The 23,269-nt window shown below is 41.8% G+C and overlaps 1 protein-coding gene across 1 annotated transcript in view; it reads right to left on the reverse strand.

Annotated features, from left to right (window-relative positions):
• Window positions 1–21,215, reverse strand: part of LOC306981912 (cyclin-dependent kinase 15-like) — a gene marked incomplete at its 5' end in the record, with an annotated part of 34,154 nt that extends 12,939 nt beyond the window's left edge. Inside the window, 6 exons of the mRNA XM_079581651.1 lie at window positions 7,376–7,438; window positions 8,720–8,894; window positions 9,183–9,277; window positions 9,834–9,985; window positions 20,502–20,650; window positions 21,181–21,215. Of these exons, the coding sequence (XP_079437777.1) occupies window positions 7,376–7,438; window positions 8,720–8,894; window positions 9,183–9,277; window positions 9,834–9,985; window positions 20,502–20,650; window positions 21,181–21,215 (669 nt within the window). The remainder of the gene's footprint in view (window positions 1–7,375; window positions 7,439–8,719; window positions 8,895–9,182; window positions 9,278–9,833; window positions 9,986–20,501; window positions 20,651–21,180) is intronic.
• Window positions 21,216–23,269: the final 2,054 nt, after the last annotated feature.

Genomic DNA, 23,269 nt, shown 5'->3' on the forward strand with positions numbered 1-23,269 from the left:
ACAACTACAGACACAAAGAAACTAAACAACTACAGAGACACAAAGAAACTAAACAACTACAGACACACAAAGAAACTAAACAACTACAGACACAAAGAAACTAAACAACTACAGAGACACAAAGAAACTAAACAACTACAGAGACACAAAGAAACTAAACAACTACAGACACAAAGAAACTAAACAACTACAGACACAAAGAAACTAAACAACTACAGAGACAAAGAAACTAAACAACTACAGAGACAAAGAAACTAAACAACTACAGACACAAAGAAACTAAACAACTACAGAGACACAAAGAAACTAAACAACTACAGACACAAAGAAACTAAACAACTACAGAGACAAAGAAACTAAACAACTACAGAGACACAAAGAAACTAAACAACTACAGAGACACAAAGAAACTAAACAACTACAGAGACACAAAGAAACTAAACAACTACAGACACAAAGAAACTAAACAACTACAGACACAAAGAAACTAAACAACTACAGACACAAAGAAACTAAACAACTACAGAGACAAAGAAACTAAACAACTACAAACACAAAGAAACTAAACAACTACAGACACAAAGAAACTAAACAACTACAGACACAAAGAAACTAAACAACTACAGACACAAAGAAACTAAACAACTACAGACACAAAGAAACTAAACAACTACAGACACAAAGAAACTAAACAACTACAGAGACAAAGAAACTAAACAACTACAAACACAAAGAAACTAAACAACTACAGAGACACAAAGAAACTAAACAACTACAGAGACAAAGAAACTAAACAACTACAGACACAAAGAAACTAAACAACTACAGACACAAAGAAACTAAACAACTACAGACACAAAGAAACTAAACAACTACAGACACAAAGAAACTAAACAACTACAAACACAAAGAAACTAAACAACTACAGAGACACAAAGAAACTAAACAACTACAGAGACAAAGAAACTAAACAACTACAGAGACACAAAGAAACTAAACAACTACAGACACAAAGAAACTAAACAACTACAGAGACACAAAGAAACTAAACAACTACAGAGACACAAAGAAACTAAACAACTACAGAGACACAAAGAAACTAAACAACTACAGAGACAAAGAAACTAAACAACTACAAACACAAAGAAACTAAACAACTACAGAGACACAGAAACTAAACAACTACAGAGACACAAAGAAACTAAACAACTACAGAGACAAAGAAACTAAACAACTACAGAGACAAAGAAACTAAACAACTACAGACACAAAGAAACTAAACAACTACAGACACAAAGAAACTAAACAACTACAGAGACACAAAGAAACTAAACAACTACAGACACAAAGAAACTAAACAACTACAGAGACACAAAGAAACTAAACAACTACAGACACAAAGAAACTAAACAACTACAGAGACACAGAAACTAAACAACTACAGAGACACAAAGAAACTAAACAACTACAGAGACAAAGAAACTAAACAACTACAGAGACAAAGAAACTAAACAACTACAGAGACAAAGAAACTAAACAACTACAGACACAAAGAAACTAAACAACTACAGAGACACAGAAACTAAACAACTACAAACACAAAGAAACTAAACAACTACAGAGACACAGAAACTAAACAACTACAGACACAAAGAAACTAAACAACTACAAACACAAAGAAACTAAACAACTACAGACACAAAGAAACTAAACAACTACAGAGACAAAGAAACTAAACAACTACAGACACAAAGAAACTAAACAACTACAAACACAAAGAAACTAAACAACTACAGACACAAAGAAACTAAACAACTACAAACACAAAGAAACTAAACAACTACAGACACAAAGAAACTAAACAACTACAAACACAAAGAAACTAAACAACTACAGACACAAAGAAACTAAACAACTACAGACACAAAGAAACTAAACAACTACAGACACAAAGAAACTAAACAACTACAGAGACAAAGAAACTAAACAACTACAGACACAAAGAAACTAAACAACTACAGAGACACAGAAACTAAACAACTACAGACACAAAGAAACTAAACAACTACAGAGACACAAAGAAACTAAACAACTACAGAGACACAAAGAAACTAAACAACTACAGACACACAAAGAAACTAAACAACTACAGACACAAAGAAACTAAACAACTACAGAGACACAAAGAAACTAAACAACTACAGAGACAAAGAAACTAAACAACTACAGACACAAAGAAACTAAACAACTACAGAGACACAAAGAAACTAAACAACTACAGACACACAAAGAAACTAAACAACTACAGACACAAAGAAACTAAACAACTACAGAGACACAAAGAAACTAAACAACTACAGAGACAAAGAAACTAAACAACTACAGACACAAAGAAACTAAACAACTACAGAGACACAAAGAAACTAAACAACTACAGACACACAAAGAAACTAAACAACTACAGACACAAAGAAACTAAACAACTACAGAGACACAAAGAAACTAAACAACTACAGACACAAAGAAACTAAACAACTACAGACACAAAGAAACTAAACAACTACAGAGACACAAAGAAACTAAACAACTACAGAGACACAAAGAAACTAAACAACTACAGAGACACAAAGAAACTAAACAACTACAGAGACACAAAGAAACTAAACAACTACAGACACAAAGAAACTAAACAACTACAAACACAAAGAAACTAAACAACTACAGAGACACAAAGAAACTAAACAACTACAGAGACAAAGAAACTAAACAACTACAGACACAAAGAAACTAAACAACTACAGACACAAAGAAACTAAACAACTACAGACACAAAGAAACTAAACAACTACAGAGACAAAGAAACTAAACAACTACAGAGACAAAGAAACTAAACAACTACAGACACAAAGAAACTAAACAACTACAGAGACACAAAGAAACTAAACAACTACAGACACAAAGAAACTAAACAACTACAGAGACACAAAGAAACTAAACAACTACAGAGACACAAAGAAACTAAACAACTACAGACACAAAGAAACTAAACAACTACAGACACAAAGAAACTAAACAACTACAGACACAAAGAAACTAAACAACTACAGACACAAAGAAACTAAACAACTACAGAGACAAAGAAACTAAACAACTACAAACACAAAGAAACTAAACAACTACAGACACAAAGAAACTAAACAACTACAGACACAAAGAAACTAAACAACTACAGACACAAAGAAACTAAACAACTACAGACACAAAGAAACTAAACAACTACAGAGACAAAGAAACTAAACAACTACAAACACAAAGAAACTAAACAACTACAGAGACACAGAAACTAAACAACTACAGAGACAAAGAAACTAAACAACTACAGACACAAAGAAACTAAACAACTACAGACACAAAGAAACTAAACAACTACAGACACAAAGAAACTAAACAACTACAGACACAAAGAAACTAAACAACTACAGAGACACAGAAACTAAACAACTACAGAGACACAAAGAAACTAAACAACTACAGAGACAAAGAAACTAAACAACTACAGAGACACAAAGAAACTAAACAACTACAGAGACACAAAGAAAACTAAACAACTACAGAGACAAAGAAACTAAACAACTACAGACACAAAGAAACTAAACAACTACAGACACAAAGAAACTAAACAACTACAGAGACAAAGAAACTAAACAACTACAGAGACAAAGAAACTAAACAACTACAGAGACACAAAAAACTAAACAACTACAGACACAAAGAAACTAAACAACTACAGAGACAAAGAAACTAAACAACTACAGAGACAAAGAAACTAAACAACTACAGAGACACAAAGAAACTAAACAACTACAGACACAAAGAAACTAAACAACTACAGAGACACAAAGAAACTAAACAACTACAGACACAAAGAAACTAAACAACTACAGACACACAAAGAAACTAAACAACTACAGAGACAAAGAAACTAAACAACTACAGAGACACAAAGAAACTAAACAACTACAGAGACAAAGAAACTAAACAACTACAGAGACACAAAGAAACTAAACAACTACAGAGACACAAAGAAACTAAACAACTACAGAGACAAAGAAACTAAACAACTACAGAGACACAAAGAAACTAAACAACTACAGAGACACAAAGAAACTAAACAACTACAAACACAAAGAAACTAAACAACTACAGAGACACAAAGAAACTAAACAACTACAGACACAAAGAAACTAAACAACTACAGAGACACAAAGAAACTAAACAACTACAGACACAAAGAAACTAAACAACTACAGAGACAAAGAAACTAAACAACTACAGACACAAAGAAACTAAACAACTACAGACACAAAGAAACTAAACAACTACAGACACAAAGAAACTAAACAACTACAGACACAAAGAAACTAAACAACTACAGAGACAAAGAAACTAAACAACTACAGAGACACAGAAACTAAACAACTACAGACACAAAGAAACTAAACAACTACAGAGACACAGAAACTAAACAACTACAGACACAAAGAAACTAAACAACTACAGACACAAAGAAACTAAACAACTACAGAGACACAAAGAAACTAAACAACTACAGACACAAAGAAACTAAACAACTACAGACACAAAGAAACTAAACAACTACAGACACAAAGAAACTAAACAACTACAGACACAAAGAAACTAAACAACTACAGAGACAAAGAAACTAAACAACTACAGAGACAAAAAGAAACTAAACAACTACAGAGACAAAGAAACTAAACAACTACAGAGACACAAAGAAACTAAACAACTACAGAGACAAAGAAACTAAACAACTACAGAGACAAAGAAACTAAACACCTACAGAGACAAAGAAACTAAACAACTACAGACACACAAAGAAACTAAACAACTACAGAGACACAAAGAAACTAAACAACTACAGACACAAAGAAACTAAACAACTACAAACACAAAGAAACTAAACAACTACAGAGACACAAAGAAACTAAACAACTACAGACACAAAGAAACTAAACAACTACAGAGACAAAGAAACTAAACAACTACAGAGACAAAGAAACTAAACAACTACAGACACAAAGAAACTAAACAACTACAGAGAGACAAAGAAACTAAACAACTACAGACACAAAGAAACTAAACAACTACAGACACAAAGAAACTAAACAACTACAGAGACACAAAGAAACTAAACAACTACAGAGACACAAAGAAACTAAACAACTACAGAGACACAAAGAAACTAAACAACTACAGACACAAAGAAACTAAACAACTACAGAGACAAAGAAACTAAACAACTACAGAGACAAAGAAACTAAACAACTACAGAGACAAAGAAACTAAACAACTACAGAGACAAAGAAACTAAACAACTACAGAGACAAAGAAACTAAACAACTACAGAGACAAAGAAACTAAACAACTACAGAGACAAAGAAACTAAACAACTACAGAGACAAAGAAACTAAACAACTACAGAGACAAAGAAACTAAACAACTACAGAGACAAAGAAACTAAACAACTACAGACACAAAGAAACTAAACAACTACAGAGACACAAAGAAACTAAACAACTAAAGACACAAAGAAACTAAACAACTACAGAGACAAAGAAACTAAACAACTACAGACACAAAGAAACTAAACAACTACAGAGACACAAAGAAACTAAACAACTAAAGACACAAAGAAACTAAACAACTACAGACACAAAGAAACTAAACAACTACAGACACAAAGAAACTAAACAACTACAGAGACACAAAGAAACTAAACAACTAAAGACACAAAGAAACTAAACAACTACAGACACAAAGAAACTAAACAACTACAGAGACAAAGAAACTAAACAACTACAGACACAAAGAAACTAAACAACTACAGAGACAAAGAAACTAAACAACTACAGACACAAAGAAACTAAACAACTACAGAGACAAAGAGACTAAACAACTACAGAGACAAAGAAACTAAACAACTACAGAGACAAAGAAACTAAACAACTACAGAGACACAAAGAAACTAAACAACTACAGAGACAAAGAAACTAAACAACTACAGAGACACAGAAACTAAACAACTACAGAGACACAGAAACTAAACAACTACAGAGACAAAGAAACTAAACAACTACAGAGACACAGAAACTAAACAACTACAGAGACACAGAAACTAAACAACTACAGAGACAAAGAAACTAAACAACTACAGAGACACAGAAACTAAACAACTACAGAGACACAGAAACTAAACAACTACAGAGACAAAGAAACTAAACAACTACAGAGACACAAAGAAACTAAACAACTACAGAGACAAAGAAACTAAACAACTACAGAGACAAAGAAACTAAACAACTACAGAGACACAGAAACTAAACAACTACAGACACAAAGAAACTAAACAACTACAGAGACACAGAAACTAAACAACTACAGAGACACAAAGAAACTAAACAACTACAGAGACACAAAGAAACTAAACAACTACAGACACAAAGAAACTAAACAACTACAGACACAAAGAAACTAAACAACTACAGAGACAAAGAAACTAAACAACTACAGAGACACAGAAACTAAACAACTACAGAGACACAAAGAAACTAAACAACTACAGAGACACAAAGAAACTAAACAACTACAGACACAAAGAAACTAAACAACTACAGACACAAAGAAACGAAACAACTACAGAGACACAAAGAAACTAAACAACTACAGACACAAAGAAACTAAACAACTACAGAGACAAAGAAACTAAACAACTACAGACACAAAGAAACTAAACAACTACAGACACAAAGAAACTAAACAACTACAGAGACACAGAAACTAAACAACTACAGACACAAAGAAACTAAACAACTACAGACACAAAGAAACTAAACAACTACAGACACAAAGAAACTAAACAACTACAGACACAAAGAAACTAAACAACTACAGAGACACAGAAACTAAACAACTACAGAGACAAAGAAACTAAACAACTACAGACACAAAGAAACTAAACAACTACAGACACAAAGAAACTAAACAACTACAGAGACAAAGAAACTAAACAACTACAGAGACAAAGAAACTAAACAACTACAGAGACACAAAGAAACTAAACAACTACAGACACAAAGAAACTAAACAACTACAGACACAAAGAAACTAAACAACTACAGAGACAAAGAAACTAAACAACTACAGACACGGGTTAGGTTAGGGTTAGTGGTATTAACAGTAGTAATAACAGTAATAATAACAGTAGTAATAACAGTAGTAATAACAGTATTAACAGTAGTAATAACAGTAGTAACAGTAGTAATAACAGTAATAACAGAGTTATTCTCCTCACCCTGGTGTTGTGTGGGCTCAGCCCCCCCGGGTGTTGCTGCAGGTACTGGGACAGATCCGTCTGCTGCAAAAACACAAAACTACATGGATTTCACTCGACTATAGAGAAACTACACTCCCTTTAAAGACTCACTCCTGCCCCCTCAGGTCACGCGTGTAACTGCAGCTTCTATATTAACAGGTCTGAGCTCATGAGGACGAGGCTGGAACACTTTTAAACTCTGTATAGTCCCTTTAAAGTCTTTTTGTTTTTTAAAGGGGGGGTATTCTGCAAAATGGACTTTTTCCAGCTTTCCATCCTGTTATTCTGTCACTCCCTCATTAAAAACATGGCTGAAGTGTTGCCTTGGCACATTCACGTATTTCTGTAACCTGGCTAACACCAGGCTGCTGTGTGCGCTCGAATTATTTCGAACTGCACAACAGCCTGGGGACCATGGCCAAATCTCCGGTGGATTTGGGAACCAATCACAGAGCGAGGAGGGACGGCAAGACGATGACGCACTATTCGATATATGGAAGCTTGTAGTTTATTTACGGATAATTAAAAAAAAAGTTTATTTACGGATCCAACGTGACAGCAGCAGACACGATGGTATTTTTTGATCAAGCTTTAGACCTTGTTCTAAATAATTTAGCTCAAAAGTTTACAGCGGGTACGTCATACGTCATCTCATACGATGATATGATTGGCTGGGGCTACGTGCAGACGCAAGAGACTTTTTTTTTTTTTTTTCGTATCGCCCAATAAACGACTATGGACGATCGTAAACCACACCTCTCCTACGAGAAAATGAATTGGTGGTCCCCTGACTAAATATCACTTGTGATTTTAGTCTGGTGTTAGCCAGGCTAGTATTTCTGAGTAATCTGTATAAACTCTGACGGCGGCCATTTTGAGTAATCTGTAAAAACTCTGATGGCGGCCATTTTAGGGATAGGTTTGCCTGAGTCCTCCTAGGAACGCCCCCACCTCCTGGAGACGCCTCCGAGCTTTGGTCACCAGCCGAGTAACCAACCACTGCTCCTCAGCAGAACCCCCTCCCCACTGATGCCACAGACAGCGTGTGGAGGGGGCGTGTCTAAAGGCTCAGAGGTTCTTAAAGAGACAGAGGCCTATTTCAAGACATTCACTACAGCCATTTTGAGAGAGACATTTTATACAAGGCAGTTATTCTAATTTACTGCATTTACAGACCAACAGAAGGTTTGTATCATTGTAGTGAGATATAGACTGGTGCTATGTGACCCCCCCCTTTAAACCCTCTGAAACCTCAGTGAAGGAGGCTCAGTGGAAACAGAGGATCAGGAAAAGCTCATAAAGTGTGAAATAAGTTTCCCTCACGACGTATTCGAAGACGAAGGTCAGAGCGTCGGGCGTTTGGCAGATGTCGTGAAGTAAAACCACGTTATTGTGTTTGAGCTTCTTCAGCAGAGACGCCTCTCGGATCGCCGTGAAGGGGACGCCCTCCTGCAGGGCCGTGGGGATGACCTTCAGGGCCACCAGCTGCCCGTTAATCCTGAATACACAGGTCATATACAGGTTATATACAGGTTATACACAGGCAACGACAAGGACTGGAGCCTCAGGGCCACCAGCTGCCCGTTAATCCTGAATATACTGGTAGAACATGGACCTGCTGATGCCCTTGTAGACCTGGGTTAATCCTGAATATACTGGTAGAACATGGACCTGCTGATGCCCTTGTAGACCTGGGTTAATCCTGAATATACTGGTAGAACATGGACCTGCTGATGCCCTTGTAGACCTGGGTTAATCCTGAATATACTGGTAGAACATGGAGGACCTGCTGATGCCCTTGTAGACCTGGGCGTAGGCTCCTTCCCCGAGCTTCTCCAGACTCAGGTACGAGTGGGACGTCCCGAACTTAAAGCCCGGCCTCTGCAAAGACAGGAAGAGCATCAGCTGTGAGGGAGAGCGCCCCCTGTCTGTGAGGAAGAGCTTAACCCTCTGTCTGTGAGGGAGAGCGCCCTGTCTGTGAGGGAGAGCGCCCTCTGTCTGTGAGGGAGAGCGCCCTGTCTGTGAGGGAGAGCGCCCCCTGTGAGGAAGAGCCCCCTGTCTGTGAGGAAGAGCGCCCCCTGTGAGGAAGAGCCCCCTGTCTGTGAGGGAGAGCGCCCCCTGTGAGGAAGAGCGCCCCCTCTCTGTGAGGGAGAGCGCCCCCTGTCTGTGAGGAAGAGCCCCCTGTCTGTGAGGAAGAGCCCCCTGTCTGTGAGGAAGAGCCCCCTGTCTGTGAGGAAGAGCCCCCTGTCTGTGAGGAAGAGCCCCCTGTCTGTGAGGAAGAGCCCCCTGTCTGTGAGGGAGAGCGCCCCCTGTCTGTGAGGAAGAGCGCCCTGTGAGGAAGAGCCCCCTGTCTTTGGGAAGCTCCCACATGTTCTGAGGACGTGAGGAAGAGCCCCCCCTGCCTGTGAGGGAGAGCCTAACCCTCTGTCTGACTCACCCATGTGAAGAGCTGCTCCTCCGTGCGGCTCCTGTAGGGGTCACTGTTGCTGCGCTCTCTCCTCCGGGACGTCCTGAGCTGCAAACTGTGGAACCAGCTCGGATCCGGACCGGACTGAGGGACAGAGACTGGACTGAGAGACAGAGACTGGACTGAGAGACAGAGACTGAGAGACAGAGACTGGACTGAGAGACAGAGACTGAGAGACTGAGAGACTGAGAGACAGAGACTGAGAGACAGAGACTGACAGACAGAGACTGGACTGAGAGACAGAGACTGGACTGAGAGACAGAGACTGGACTGAGAGACAGAGACTGAGAGACAGAGACTGAGAGACAGAGACTGGACTGAGAGACAGAGACTGAGAGACAGAGACTGGACTGAGAGACAGAGACTGGACTGAGAGACAGAGACTGGACTGAGAGACAGAGACTGAGAGACAGAGACTGAGAGACAGAGACTGGACTGAGAGACAGAGACTGAGAGACAGAGACTGGACTGAGAGACAGAGACTGAGAGACAGAGACTGAGAGACAGAGACTGAGAGACAGAGACTGAGAGACAGAGACTGGACTGAGAGACAGAGACTGGACTGAGAGACAGAGACTGAGAGACAGAGACTGGACTGAGAGACAGAGACTGAGAGACAGAGACTGAGAGACAGAGACTGAGAGACAGAGACTGAGAGACAGAGACTGGACTGAGAGACAGAGACTGAGAGACAGAGACTGGACTGAGAGACAGAGACTGGACTGAGAGACAGAGACTGAGAGACAGAGACTGAGAGACAGAGACTGAGAGACAGAGACTGAGAGACAGAGACTGGACTGAGAGACAGAGACTGGACTGAGAGACAGAGACTGAGAGACAGAGACTGGACTGAGAGACAGAGACTGAGAGACAGAGACTGAGAGACAGAGACTGGACTGAGAGACAGAGACTGAGAGACAGAGACTGGACTGAGAGACAGAGACTGGACTGAGAGACAGAGACTGGACTGAGAGACAGAGACTGAGAGACAGAGACTGAGAGACAGAGACTGAGGGACAGAGACTGGACTGAGAGACAGAGACTGAGAGACAGAGACTGGACTGAGAGACAGAGACTGAGAGACAGAGACTGGACTGAGAGACAGAGACTGGACTGAGAGACAGAGACTGGACTGAGAGACAGAGACTGGAGAGACAGAGACTGGACTGAGAGACAGAGACTGGACTGAGAGACAGAGACTGAGAGACAGAGACTGAGAGACAGAGACTGAGGGACAGAGACTGGACTGAGAGACAGAGACTGAGAGACAGAGACTGGACTGAGAGACAGAGACTGAGAGACAGAGACTGGACTGAGAGACAGAGACTGAGAGACAGAGACTGGACTGAGAGACAGAGACTGGACTGAGAGACAGAGACTGAGAGACTGAGACTGGACTGAGAGACAGAGACTGAGAGACTGAGACTGAGAGACTGAGAGACAGAGACTGAGCGACAGAGACTGAGAGACTGAGACTGAGAGACTGAGACTGAGAGACAGAGACTGAGCGACAGAGACTGAGAGACTGAGACTGAGAGACAGAGACTGAGAGACTGAGACTGGACTGAGAGACAGAGACTGAGAGACTGAGACTGGACTGAGAGACAGAGACTGAGAGACTGAGACTGGACTGAGAGACAGAGACTGAGAGACTGAGACTGGACTGAGAGACAGAGACTGAGCGACAGAGACTGAGAGACTGAGACTGAGAGACTGAGACTGAGAGACAGAGACTGAGAGACAGAGACTGAGAGACTGAGACTGGACTGAGAGACAGAGACTGAGAGACTGAGACTGGACTGAGAGACAGAGACTGAGAGACTGAGACTGGACTGAGAGACAGATGTTGAAGCAGAACTGATTCATGTAAATAAGACAGACAGAGGAACATGTGGAAACATCTGGAGTGTGTCCTCCTGATGGAGTTAATGATCTGCAGCTGCACTGACCTCTGAGGAGTCCGGGAGCTGCTCCTCCTCCTGATCCTCCTGATCCTCTTCATCCTCTTCATCCTCAGCCTCACCTGGAGCACGTTTACCCAGAAAACAACACAAACACTTCTCCATCTCCTTCACCCTCAGACCCAGAACAAGACCTGCTCCAAGACCTGCTCCAAGACCTGCTGCAAGACCTGCTCCAAGACCTGCTCCAAGACCTGCTCCAAGACCTGCTCCAAGACCTGCTCCAAGACCGGCTCCAAGACCTGCTCCAAGACCAGCTCCAAGACCTGCTCCAAGACCTGCTGCAAGACCTGCTCGAGGCCTGGTTCAGCCCCTGGTCTTTGACTTGGTTTAGTCCTCCTTCAGTCCTCCTTTAGTCCTCCTTCAGTCCTGGTCTAGTCTTCCTTTAGTCCTGGTTTAGTCCTGGTCTAGTCTTCCTTTAGTCCTGGTTTAGTCCTGGTCTAGTCCTTCTTTAGTCCTGGTCTAGTCCTTCTTTAGTCCTCCTTCAGTCCACCTTTAGTCCTCCTTTAGTCCTGGTTTAGTCCTGGTCTAGTCCTCCTTTAGTCCTCCTTTAGTCCTCCTTTAGTCCTCCTTCAGTCCTCCTTCAGTCCTCCTTTAGTCCTGGTTTAGTCCTGCTTCAGTCCTCCTTCAGTCCTCCTTCAGTCCTGGTCTAGTCCTCCTTTAGTCCTCCTTCAGTCCTGTCGGGGCAGATCCTCATGACTGAGTCTCATGACTCTGAGCAGCTTCTTCAACAACAAACGTCTGTGACGTCATGAGGAGGAAAGACCAGGACTAAACTGAGGCTGCGTCTGAAACCATCACATCACAGCCTCTAAGCTCTGACCTCTGACCCTTAACCTTTGCTCTGACACGGACCTCTGACCCTGAACCTTTCATGGGTCGACTGTTAGATCTGTGCAGTTCGGGAACTAGAGCTTCAGCTGCATTTGCACAATCCGTCCTTAAACAGGGGAAAGGGAAGTGACATCACCAACAGCTGTTTTTCTTCTTCTTTAAAGTTATTGGTGGAGCGCAGGCCAAACAAAAGTGCATGTCGCCCCCTAGTGTCCAACAGCAACATAGTGTCCAAACAAAGACATTTAAGGAGAAAAATAAATCCAAATGATCCAAACATTTCCCTTTAGTGTTATTTTATTTCAGCAGCTGTTTCTTAAAGCTACAGCAGTGGCTATGATAGTTAGCATCAGAGGTCCCTATGCTAAAGTGGCTATGATAGTTAGCATCAGAGGTCCCTATGCTAAAGTGGCTATGATAGTTAGCATCAGAGGTCCCTATGCTAAAGTGGGTATGATAGTTAGCATCAGAGGTCCCTATGCTAAAGTGGCTATGATAGTTAGCATCAGAGGTCCCTATGCTAAAGTGGGTATGATAGTTAGCACCAGAGGTCCCTATGCTAAAGTGGGTATGATAGTTAGCATCAGAGGTCCCTATGCTAAAGTGGCTATGATAGTTAGCATCAGAGGTCCCTATGCTAAAGTGGGTATGATAGTTAGCACCAGAGGTCCCTATGCTAAAGTGGGTATGATAGTTAGCATCAGAGGTCCCTATGCTAAAGTGGCTATGATAGTTAGCATCAGAGGTCCCTATGCTAAAGTGGGTATGATAGTTAGCATCAGAGGTCCCTATGCTAAAGTGGCTATGATAGTTAGCATCAGAGGTCCCTATGCTAAAGTGGGTATGATAGTTAGCACCAGAGGTCCCTATGCTAAAGTGGGTATGATAGTTAGCACCAGAGGTCCCTATGCTAAAGTGGGTATGATAGTTAGCACCAGAGGTCCCTATGCTAAAGTGGGTATGATAGTTAGCACCAGAGGTCCCTATGCTAAAGTGGCTGTGATAGTTAGCATCAGAGGTCCCTATGCTAAAGTGGCTATGATAGTTAGCACCAGAGGTCCCTATGTTAAAGTAGCTTTGATAGTTAGCATCAGAGGTCCCTATGCTAAAGTGGCCATGATAGTTAGCATCAGAGGTCCCTATGCTAAAGTGGCCATGATAGTTAGCATCAGAGGTCCCTATGCTAAAGTGGCCATGATAGTTAGCATCAGAGGTCCCTATGCTAAAGTGGCCATGATAGTTAGCATCAGAGGTCCCTATGCTAAAGTGGCCATGATAGTTAGCATCAGAGGTCCCTATGCTAAAGTGGCCATGATAGTTAGCATCAGAGGTCCCTATGCTAAAGTGGCTATGAGAGTTAGCATCAAAGGTCCCTATGCTAAAGTGGCTATGATAGTTAGCATCAAAGGTCCCTATGCTAAAGTGGCTATGATAGTTAGCACCAGAGGTCCCTATGCTAAAGTGGCTATGATAGTTAGCATCAGAGGTCCCTATGCTAAAGTGGCTATGATAGTTAGCACCAGAGGTCCCTATGCTAAAGTGGCTATGATAGTTAGCACCAGAGGTCCCTATGCTAAAGTGGCTATGATAGTTAGCACAAGAGGTCCCTATGCTAAAGTGGCTATGATAGTTAGCACCAGAGGTCCCTATGCTAAAGTGGCTATGATAGTTAGCATCAGAGGTCCCTATGCTAAAGTGGCTATGATAGTTAGCATAAGAGGTCCCTATGCTAAAGTGGCTATGATAGTTAGCACCAGAGGTCCCTATGCTAAAGTGACTATGATAGTTAGCACCAGAGGTCCCTATGCTAAAGTGGCCATGATAGTTAGCATCAGAGGTCCCTATGCTAAAGTGGCCATGATAGTTAGCACAAGAGGTCCCTATGCTAAAGTGGCCATGATAGTTAGCATCAGAGGTCACTATGCTAAAGTGGCCATGATAGTTAGCATCAGAGGTCCCTATGCTAAAGTGGCCATGATAGTTAGCATCAGAGGTCCCTATGCTAAAGTGGCTATGATAGTTAGCACCAGAGGTCCCTATGCTAAAGTGGCCATGATAGTTAGCATCAGAGGTCCCTATGCTAAAGTGGCTATGATAGTTAGCATCAGAGGTCCCTATGCTAAAGTGGCCATGATAGTTAGCATCAGAGGTCCCTATGCTAAAGTGGCTATGATAGTTAGCATCAGAGGTCCCTATGCTAAAGTGGCTATGATAGTTAGCATCAGAGGTCCCTATGCTAAAGTGGGTATGATAGTTAGCATCAGAGGTCCCTATGCTAAAGTGGGTATGATAGTTAGCATCAGAGGTCCCTATGCTAAAGTGGGTATGATAGTTAGCATCAGAGGTCCCTATGCTAAAGTGGCTATGATAGTTAGCATCAGAGGTCCCTATGCTAAAGTGGGTATGATAGTTAGCATCAGAGGTCCCTATGCTAAAGTGGCTATGATAGTTAGCATCAGAGGTCCCTATGCTAAAGTGGCTATGATAGTTAGCATCAGAGGTCCCTATGCTAAAGTGGGTATGATAGTTAGCATCAGAGGTCCCTATGCTAAAGTGGGTATGATAGTTAGCACCAGAGGTCCCTATGCTAAAGTGGCTATGATAGTTAGCACCAGAGGTCCCTATGCTAAAGTGGCTATGACAGTTAGCACCAGAGGTCCCTATGCTAAAGTGGCTGTGATAGTTAGCATCAGAGGTCCCTATGCTAAAGTGGCTATGGTAGTTAGCACCAGAGGTCCCTATGCTAAAGTGGCTATGATAGTTAGCATCAGAGGTCCCTATGTTAAAGTAGCTTTGATAGTTAGCATCAGAGGTCCCTATGCTAAAGTGGCTATGATAGTTAGCATCAGAGGTCCCTATGCTAAAGTGGCTATGATAGTTAGCATCAGAGGTCCCTATGCTAAAGTGGCCATGATAGTTAGCATCAGAGGTCCCTATGCTAAAGTGGCCATGATAGTTAGCATCAGAGGTCCCTATGCTAAAGTGGCCATGATAGTTAGCATCAGAGGTCCCTATGCTAAAGTGGCTATGAGAGTTAGCATCAAAGGTCCCTATGCTAAAGTGGCTATGATAGTTAGCACCAGAGGTCCCTATGCTAAAGTGGCTATGATAGTTAGCATCAGAGGTCCCTATGCTAAAGTGGCTATGATAGTTAGCACCAGAGGTCCCTATGCTAAAGTGGCTATGATAGTTAGCACCAGAGGTCCCTATGCTAAAGTGGCTATGATAGTTAGCACCAGAGGTCCCTATGTTAAAGTAGCTTTGATAGTTAGCATCAGAGGTCCCTATGCTAAAGTGGCCATGATAGTTAGCATCAGAGGTCCCTATGCTAAAGTGGCCATGATAGTTAGCATCAGAGGTCCCTATGCTAAAGTGGCCATGATAGTTAGCATCAGAGGTCCCTATGCTAAAGTGGCCATGATAGTTAGCATCAGAGGTCCCTATGCTAAAGTGGCCATGATAGTTAGCATCAGAGGTCCCTATGCTAAAGTGGCTATGAGAGTTAGCATCAAAGGTCCCTATGCTAAAGTGGCTATGATAGTTAGCATCAAAGGTCCCTATGCTAAAGTGGCTATGATAGTTAGCACCAGAGGTCCCTATGCTAAAGTGGCTATGATAGTTAGCATCAGAGGTCCCTATGCTAAAGTGGCTATGATAGTTAGCACCAGAGGTCCCTATGCTAAAGTGGCTATGATAGTTAGCACCAGAGGTCCCTATGCTAAAGTGGCTATGATAGTTAGCACAAGAGGTCCCTATGCTAAAGTGGCTATGATAGTTAGCACCAGAGGTCCCTATGCTAAAGTGGCTATGATAGTTAGCATCAGAGGTCCCTATGCTAAAGTGGCTATGATAGTTAGCATAAGAGGTCCCTATGCTAAAGTGGCTATGATAGTTAGCACCAGAGGTCCCTATGCTAAAGTGACTATGATAGTTAGCACCAGAGGTCCCTATGCTAAAGTGGCCATGATAGTTAGCATCAGAGGTCCCTATGCTAAAGTGGCCATGATAGTTAGCACCAGAGGTCCCTATGCTAAAGTGGCCATGATAGTTAGCATCAGAGGTCACTATGCTAAAGTGGCCATGATAGTTAGCATCAGAGGTCCCTATGCTAAAGTGGCCATGATAGTTAGCATCAGAGGTCCCTATGCTAAAGTGGCTATGATAGTTAGCACCAGAGGTCCCTATGCTAAAGTGGCCATGATAGTTAGCATCAGAGGTCCCTATGCTAAAGTGGCTATGATAGTTAGCATCAGAGGTCCCTATGCTAAAGTGGCCATGATAGTTAGCATCAGAGGTCCCTATGCTAAAGTGGCTATGATAGTTAGCATCAGAGGTCCCTATGCTAAAGTGGCTATGATAGTTAGCATCAGAGGTCCCTATGCTAAAGTGGGTATGATAGTTAGCATCAGAGGTCCCTATGCTAAAGTGGGTATGATAGTTAGCATCAGAGGTCCCTATGCTAAAGTGGGTATGATAGTTAGCATCAGAGGTCCCTATGCTAAAGTGGCTATGATAGTTAGCATCAGAGGTCCCTATGCTAAAGTGGGTATGATAGTTAGCATCAGAGGTCCCTATGCTAAAGTGGCTATGATAGTTAGCATCAGAGGTCCCTATGCTAAAGTGGCTATGATAGTTAGCATCAGAGGTCCCTATGCTAAAGTGGGTATGATAGTTAGCACCAGAGGTCCCTATGCTAAAGTGGGTATGATAGTTAGCACCAGAGGTCCCTATGCTAAAGTGGCTATGATAGTTAGCACCAGAGGTCCCTATGCTAAAGTGGCTATGACAGTTAGCACCAGAGGTCCCTATGCTAAAGTGGCTGTGATAGTTAGCATCAGAGGTCCCTATGCTAAAGTGGCTATGATAGCTAGCACCAGAGGTCCCTATGCTAAAGTGGCTATGATAGTTAGCACCAGAGGTCCCTATGCTAAAGTGGCTATGATAGTTAGCACCAGAGGCCCCTATGCTAAAGTGGCTATGGTAGTTAGCACCAGAGGTCCCTATGCTAAAGTGGCTATGATAGTTAGCATCAGAGGTCCCTATGTTAAAGTAGCTTTGATAGTTAGCATCAGAGGTCCCTATGCTAAAGTGGCTATGATAGTTAGCATCAGAGGTCCCTATGCTAAAGTGGCTATGATAGTTAGCATCAGAGGTCCCTATGCTAAAGTGGCCATGATAGTTAGCATCAGAGGTCCCTATGCTAAAGTGGCCATGATAGTTAGCATCAGAGGTCCCTATGCTAAAGTGGCCATGATAGTTAGCATCAGAGGTCCCTATGCTAAAGTGGCTATGAGAGTTAGCATCAAAGGTCCCTATGCTAAAGTGGCTATGATAGTTAGCACCAGAGGTCCCTATGCTATAGTGGCTATGATAGTTAGCATCAGAGGTCCCTATGCTAAAGTGGCTATGATAGTTAGCACCAGAGGTCCCTATGCTAAAGTGGCTATGATAGTTAGCACCAGAGGTCCCTATGCTAAAGTGGCTATGATAGTTAGCATAAGAGGTCCCTATGCTAAAGTGGCTATGATAGTTAGCATCAGAGGTCCCTATGCTAAAGTGGCTATGATAGTTAGCATCAGAGGTCCCTATGCTAAAGTGGCTATGATAGTTAGCATAAGAGGTCCCTATGCTAAAGTGGCTATGATAGTTAGCACCAGAGGTCCCTATGCTAAAGTGACTATGATAGTTAGCACCAGAGGTCCCTATGCTAAAGTGGCTATGATAGTTAGCACCAGAGGTCCCTATGCTAAAGTGGCTATGATAGTTAGCATCAGAGGTCACTATGCTAAAGTGACTATGATAGTTAGCATCAGAGGTCCCTATGCTAAAGTGGCCATGATAGTTAGCACCAGAGGTCCCTATGCTAAAGTGGCTATGATAGTTAGCATCAGAGGTCCCTATGCTAAAGTGGCCATGATAGTTAGCATCAGAGGTCCCTATGCTAAAGTGGCCATGATAGTTAGCATCAGAGGTCCCTATGCTAAAGTGGCCATGATAGTTAGCATCAGAGGTCCCTATGCTAAAGTGGCTATGATAGTTAGCATCAGAGGTCCCTATGCTAAAGTGGCCATGATAGTTAGCATCAGAGGTCCCTATGCTAAAGTGGCCATGATAGTTAGCATCAGAGGTCCCTATGTTAAAGTAGCTTTGATAGTTAGCATCAGAGGTCCCTATGCTAAAGTGGCTATGATAGTTAGCATCAGAGGTCCCTATGCTAAAGTGGCCATGATAGTTAGCATCAGAGGTCCCTATGCTAAAGTGGCTATGATAGTTAGCATCAGAGGTCCCTATGCTAAAGTGGCCATGATAGTTAGCATCAGAGGTCCCTATGCTAAAGTGGCCATGATAGTTAGCATCAGAGGTCCCTATGCTAAAGTGGCCATGATAGTTAGCATCAGAGGTCCCTATGCTAAAGTGGCCATGATAGTTAGCATCAGAGGTCCCTATGTTAAAGTAGCTTTGATAGTTAGCATCAGAGGTCCCTATGCTAAAGTGGCTATGATAGTTAGCATCAGAGGTCCCTATGCTAAAGTGGCCATGATAGTTAGCATCAGAGGTCCCTATGCTAAAGTGGCTATGATAGTTAGCATCAGAGGTTCCTATGCTAAAGTGGGTTAGGGTCCCCCCCCCCTCCCCCGCGGACCTGGAGCTGAAGAACCACGAGCTTCCACAAACACAGAGCTCGCCACCCGTCACGTGCTGCTTTACGACAGTTACTTCCGCTTTACGGCACCGTCTCTGAGCTCCTTCAACATAAAAGCTTAACCTGTGCTTTTTACAAAATAAAACAAAACACTGATGAAGCAATGAGTGAAATGTGGGAATATCATCACGTCATTTACAGAGTGTTATAAATGAAGCAGATCAAATACTTTAATACATATTATCTGATACTTTTACTTCAGTACATGTTGGTCCTAATGAGTATTTCATTCATTCTCATGTATTTGTTTCTTTCCTCTTTCTGCTCTTTTCTCTCAGTTACAGCTCAGTCCTGAAGACGCGCTTCTCCTCCTGAAGGAACATAAATAGATCAATGAAGTCAGTGCTCTGCAGACTCGCTGCTGTGAAGCCTTTTCACCACCAGGGGGCGACATACGCTCACTAACACAGACTGAGGAAACATCTGCCCGTCACGGGTTTGACTCCATTTCTCTGTCACTCCTGAGGCTGAATCACATGAAACAAAAACTGTCCTAAAGTTCAGCGTCTCCTCTTCAGCTCAGATGAACTCAGGCCTGAGCGTTTCCTCAAAATGTGAGACATTCTTCAGAAACAGGAGGTGATGTTGGAACCAGAGTCATGAGAGTCACAAAGACCAGGGAAACATTTAGACTTTTGTTCATCAGTGACTGTATTTGTCCCACAGAGTCGAAAACATGAGCCTGAGAGGCGAAAACAGGGAAAACGTGAGCCTCAGAGGCGAAAACATGAGCCTCAGAGGCAAAAACCAGGAAAAACATTTGGAAAAAAGGAGAAGAAATATTCAGAATAAAGAGAATAAAAGAGTGGTGCACTGAATGGTGCTGCTGCCGGATGCTCCTCATCGAATGCAATTTCTCCATCTGTGAGATCAATAAAGTATCATCTTATCTTATCTCTTAAGTTAATATACAGAATAAATGAATATTCAGAAAGAATCATAAGAAATAAGCTCCTCCTCCCTGAGATCATGTGGTGCAGTAATAACAGTAATAACAGTAATAACATGGTAATAACTCATGAATATGTAATTATTAAACCAAAGCGTCTCTTATTTGTTTCTAAACATTCTCTTCATAAATACTTCACATTCAAAGTGTCACAGAGCTGCACATGTGCCACAGTCTAACCCCTGAGTCACAGTCTGTTTGGATGCTGCGCCATGGAGTAGACACAGACGTCTGGACCAGGCTGGAGTCTGGGGGCGGGGCTGTGGGCGGGTCTGTGGGCGGGGCTGTGGGCGGGTCTGTGGGCGGGTCTGGGGGAGGGTCTGGGCGGGATCTCCTCGTACTGAAACAAAAAACACAAGATTTAAATAAAAAACTCAAATCTAAAAGGTCACCGCCTCCAGGCCAGAGTGACGACTCGTTTGAAAGCTAAGACCTTCAAAAGTCATCTAGAAGGATCTTTGTGTTGTCGTCACTTTTTATATATCAAATCAAATCAAATCAAATTTATTTATATAGCACATTTAAAACAACTGCTGTTGACCAAAGTGCTTCACAAAAGGTCTACAGTACAGAGAAAAAAACAACAACATAGAAATATAATAATAAGAAACAAAACACAATATACAAAACAGCAAAGCACTAACAGCTCAGATTTGGCCAGATATGTGCTAGACAGTGTTAAAAGCTTTTGCATAAAAGTGTGTCTTAAGCAAAGATTTAAAATATTCAAGTGTCTGTGCAGCTCTGATGTGGAGAGGCAGGTCATTCCACAGAGAAAGCCCTGTCCCCTTTAGTCACATATTTGGAGCGGGGAACCTCTAAAAGCAGCAGATCAGCAGATCTCAGAGCCCGAGCAGGGACGTGACGTACCAGAAGCTCAGACAGATACAGAGGAGCAGCACCATGGAGACATTTAAAGACAACAAGTCAAAGCTTAAACCTTATCCTATAATACACAGGGAGCCAGTGTAGAGCAGCTAACACAGGGCTGATGTGCTGTCTCTTTCTGGTCCCTGTAAGGAGACGAGCGGCTGCGTTTAGCGCCCCCTGAAGGCGACGAATTGAACGCTGACCAAGACCAGTGTACACAGAATTACAATAATCAAGTCGCGAAGTTATAAAAGCATGAATGGCTTTCTCAAAGTCACAGGCAGGTAGATAGTTTTTTACCTTGCTTAGGGTTTTAAGATGGAAAAAGCTTGATTTGACAACATGATTTATATGTTTCTCAAATTTAATTTCATTGTCTACAAACACACCGAGATTCCTTGCAAAAGGGTGACAGAGGCTAGAGGGCCGATGGCGCTGTCACAAGTGTCGAGAACATTAGAAGAATTTCCAAATATTACAATTTCTGTCTTATCTTTGTTTAGACTTAAAAAGTTGGCCTCCATCCATATTTTAACTTCTTGAATGCAATCCAACAAAGGATTCAATGATCCCTCAGAGCTAGACTTTAGTGGCATATATATCTGCAAATCATCAGCATAAACATGATAACTAACTTTGTGTTTCTCTAAAATCAGACCAAGGGGAAGAAGATACAGAGAAAATAACAAAGGGCCTAAAATGGACCCTTGAGGCACTCCACAATGAATAGGTGACACAGAAGAGAAGCATGAGCCAACATTAACTGAAAAACTTCTATCTTTTAAATATGAATCAAACCATTTCAGAACAGTGCCTTTGAGTCCCACAGACAGCTCAAGGCGTGATAAAGAATGCCATGATCCACAGTTAAGTCCAAGAGCACGAGGACAGAGTGGACTCCACTGTCAGCAGTTAAAAACAAATCATTAAAAACTCTTAAAAGGGCAGTCTCTGTGCTATGACAGGGTTTAAACCAGATTGGAACTTTTCTGCAATGGTGTTTTGATCAATGTAAGATTGTAGCTGCTCATAAACAGCCTTCTCAAGAACTTTGGATAGGAAGGGCAGCTTAGATATAGGCCTGAAGTTAGCCAAAGTAGTGGGGTCCAGATTAGGCTTTTTTAAAAGAGGCTGCACCACAGCATGCTTAAAATCAACTGGGACACAACCAGATTTTAAGGAAGAATTGATCATATCAACTATGCACGGACCAATGGATTCAAAAACCTCCTTGAGGAGACCTGGAGGAATTTTATCCATGGGACAAAATGATGAGCGCACTTTGTGAACAATCTTTGTTAAAATGGATAAAGACACAGGCTCAAAGGTGTCAAAAGTATGACATGTTTGTGGGACATGATTGTTTAGGCCAGATGAAGCAAGACCGGCCCTGATGGAATTAATTTTTTCATTGAAAAACTCCATAAAATCCTCACAAAGTTGAGGTGAAGGCACAAGACCAGAGGAATCACATGGGTTGATAAGCCTGTTTAGTGTCTTAAAAAGAAACTGGGGATTTTTAGCATTACAGGACACAAGATTAGACAGAAAATTAGCTTTTGCAGTTTTTACTGCTTTTTGATAAGCAACTAGTCTGTCTCTTAAAAATTCAGACGAAACTTGAAGACGATCTTTTTTCCATTTCCTTTCTGCTTGTCTGCACATCTGTCTAAGTTGTCGAGTGTTTTCATTAAGCCATGGTTCAGTTACTGGTTTGGCACGCTTCGTCCTGTAAGGAGCCACTGCATCAAGTATAATTGTACATTTAGAATTAAAAGTAGATGAAAGATGATCAGGGCTCATATCAGAGGAAAAATCACTCATATGACGCGCAGCATCATTAAAAGCTACAGAAAAAAGTGCGGCTGTTTGTGAATGAATGGTGCGCACTTTACGCTCAGGAGCGCACGGTTTCACCTGGCCGTTAGGGAGTGAAACACTAAAGAGCACAGCAAAATGATCAGAAATATGTGCATCACAGATTTCAGTAAGATTCAAAGTCAGTCCAAAAGAGAGTACAAGATCAAGTGTATGTCCTTTCTCGTGCGTTGTGCCAGACACGGATTGTACCAAAAGAGTCGATTAGATT

Source organism: Gobius niger, assembly GCF_951799975.1.
Source record: "Gobius niger genome assembly, chromosome: 23".
NCBI classification, from domain to species: Eukaryota; Metazoa; Chordata; class Actinopteri; order Gobiiformes; family Gobiidae; genus Gobius; species Gobius niger.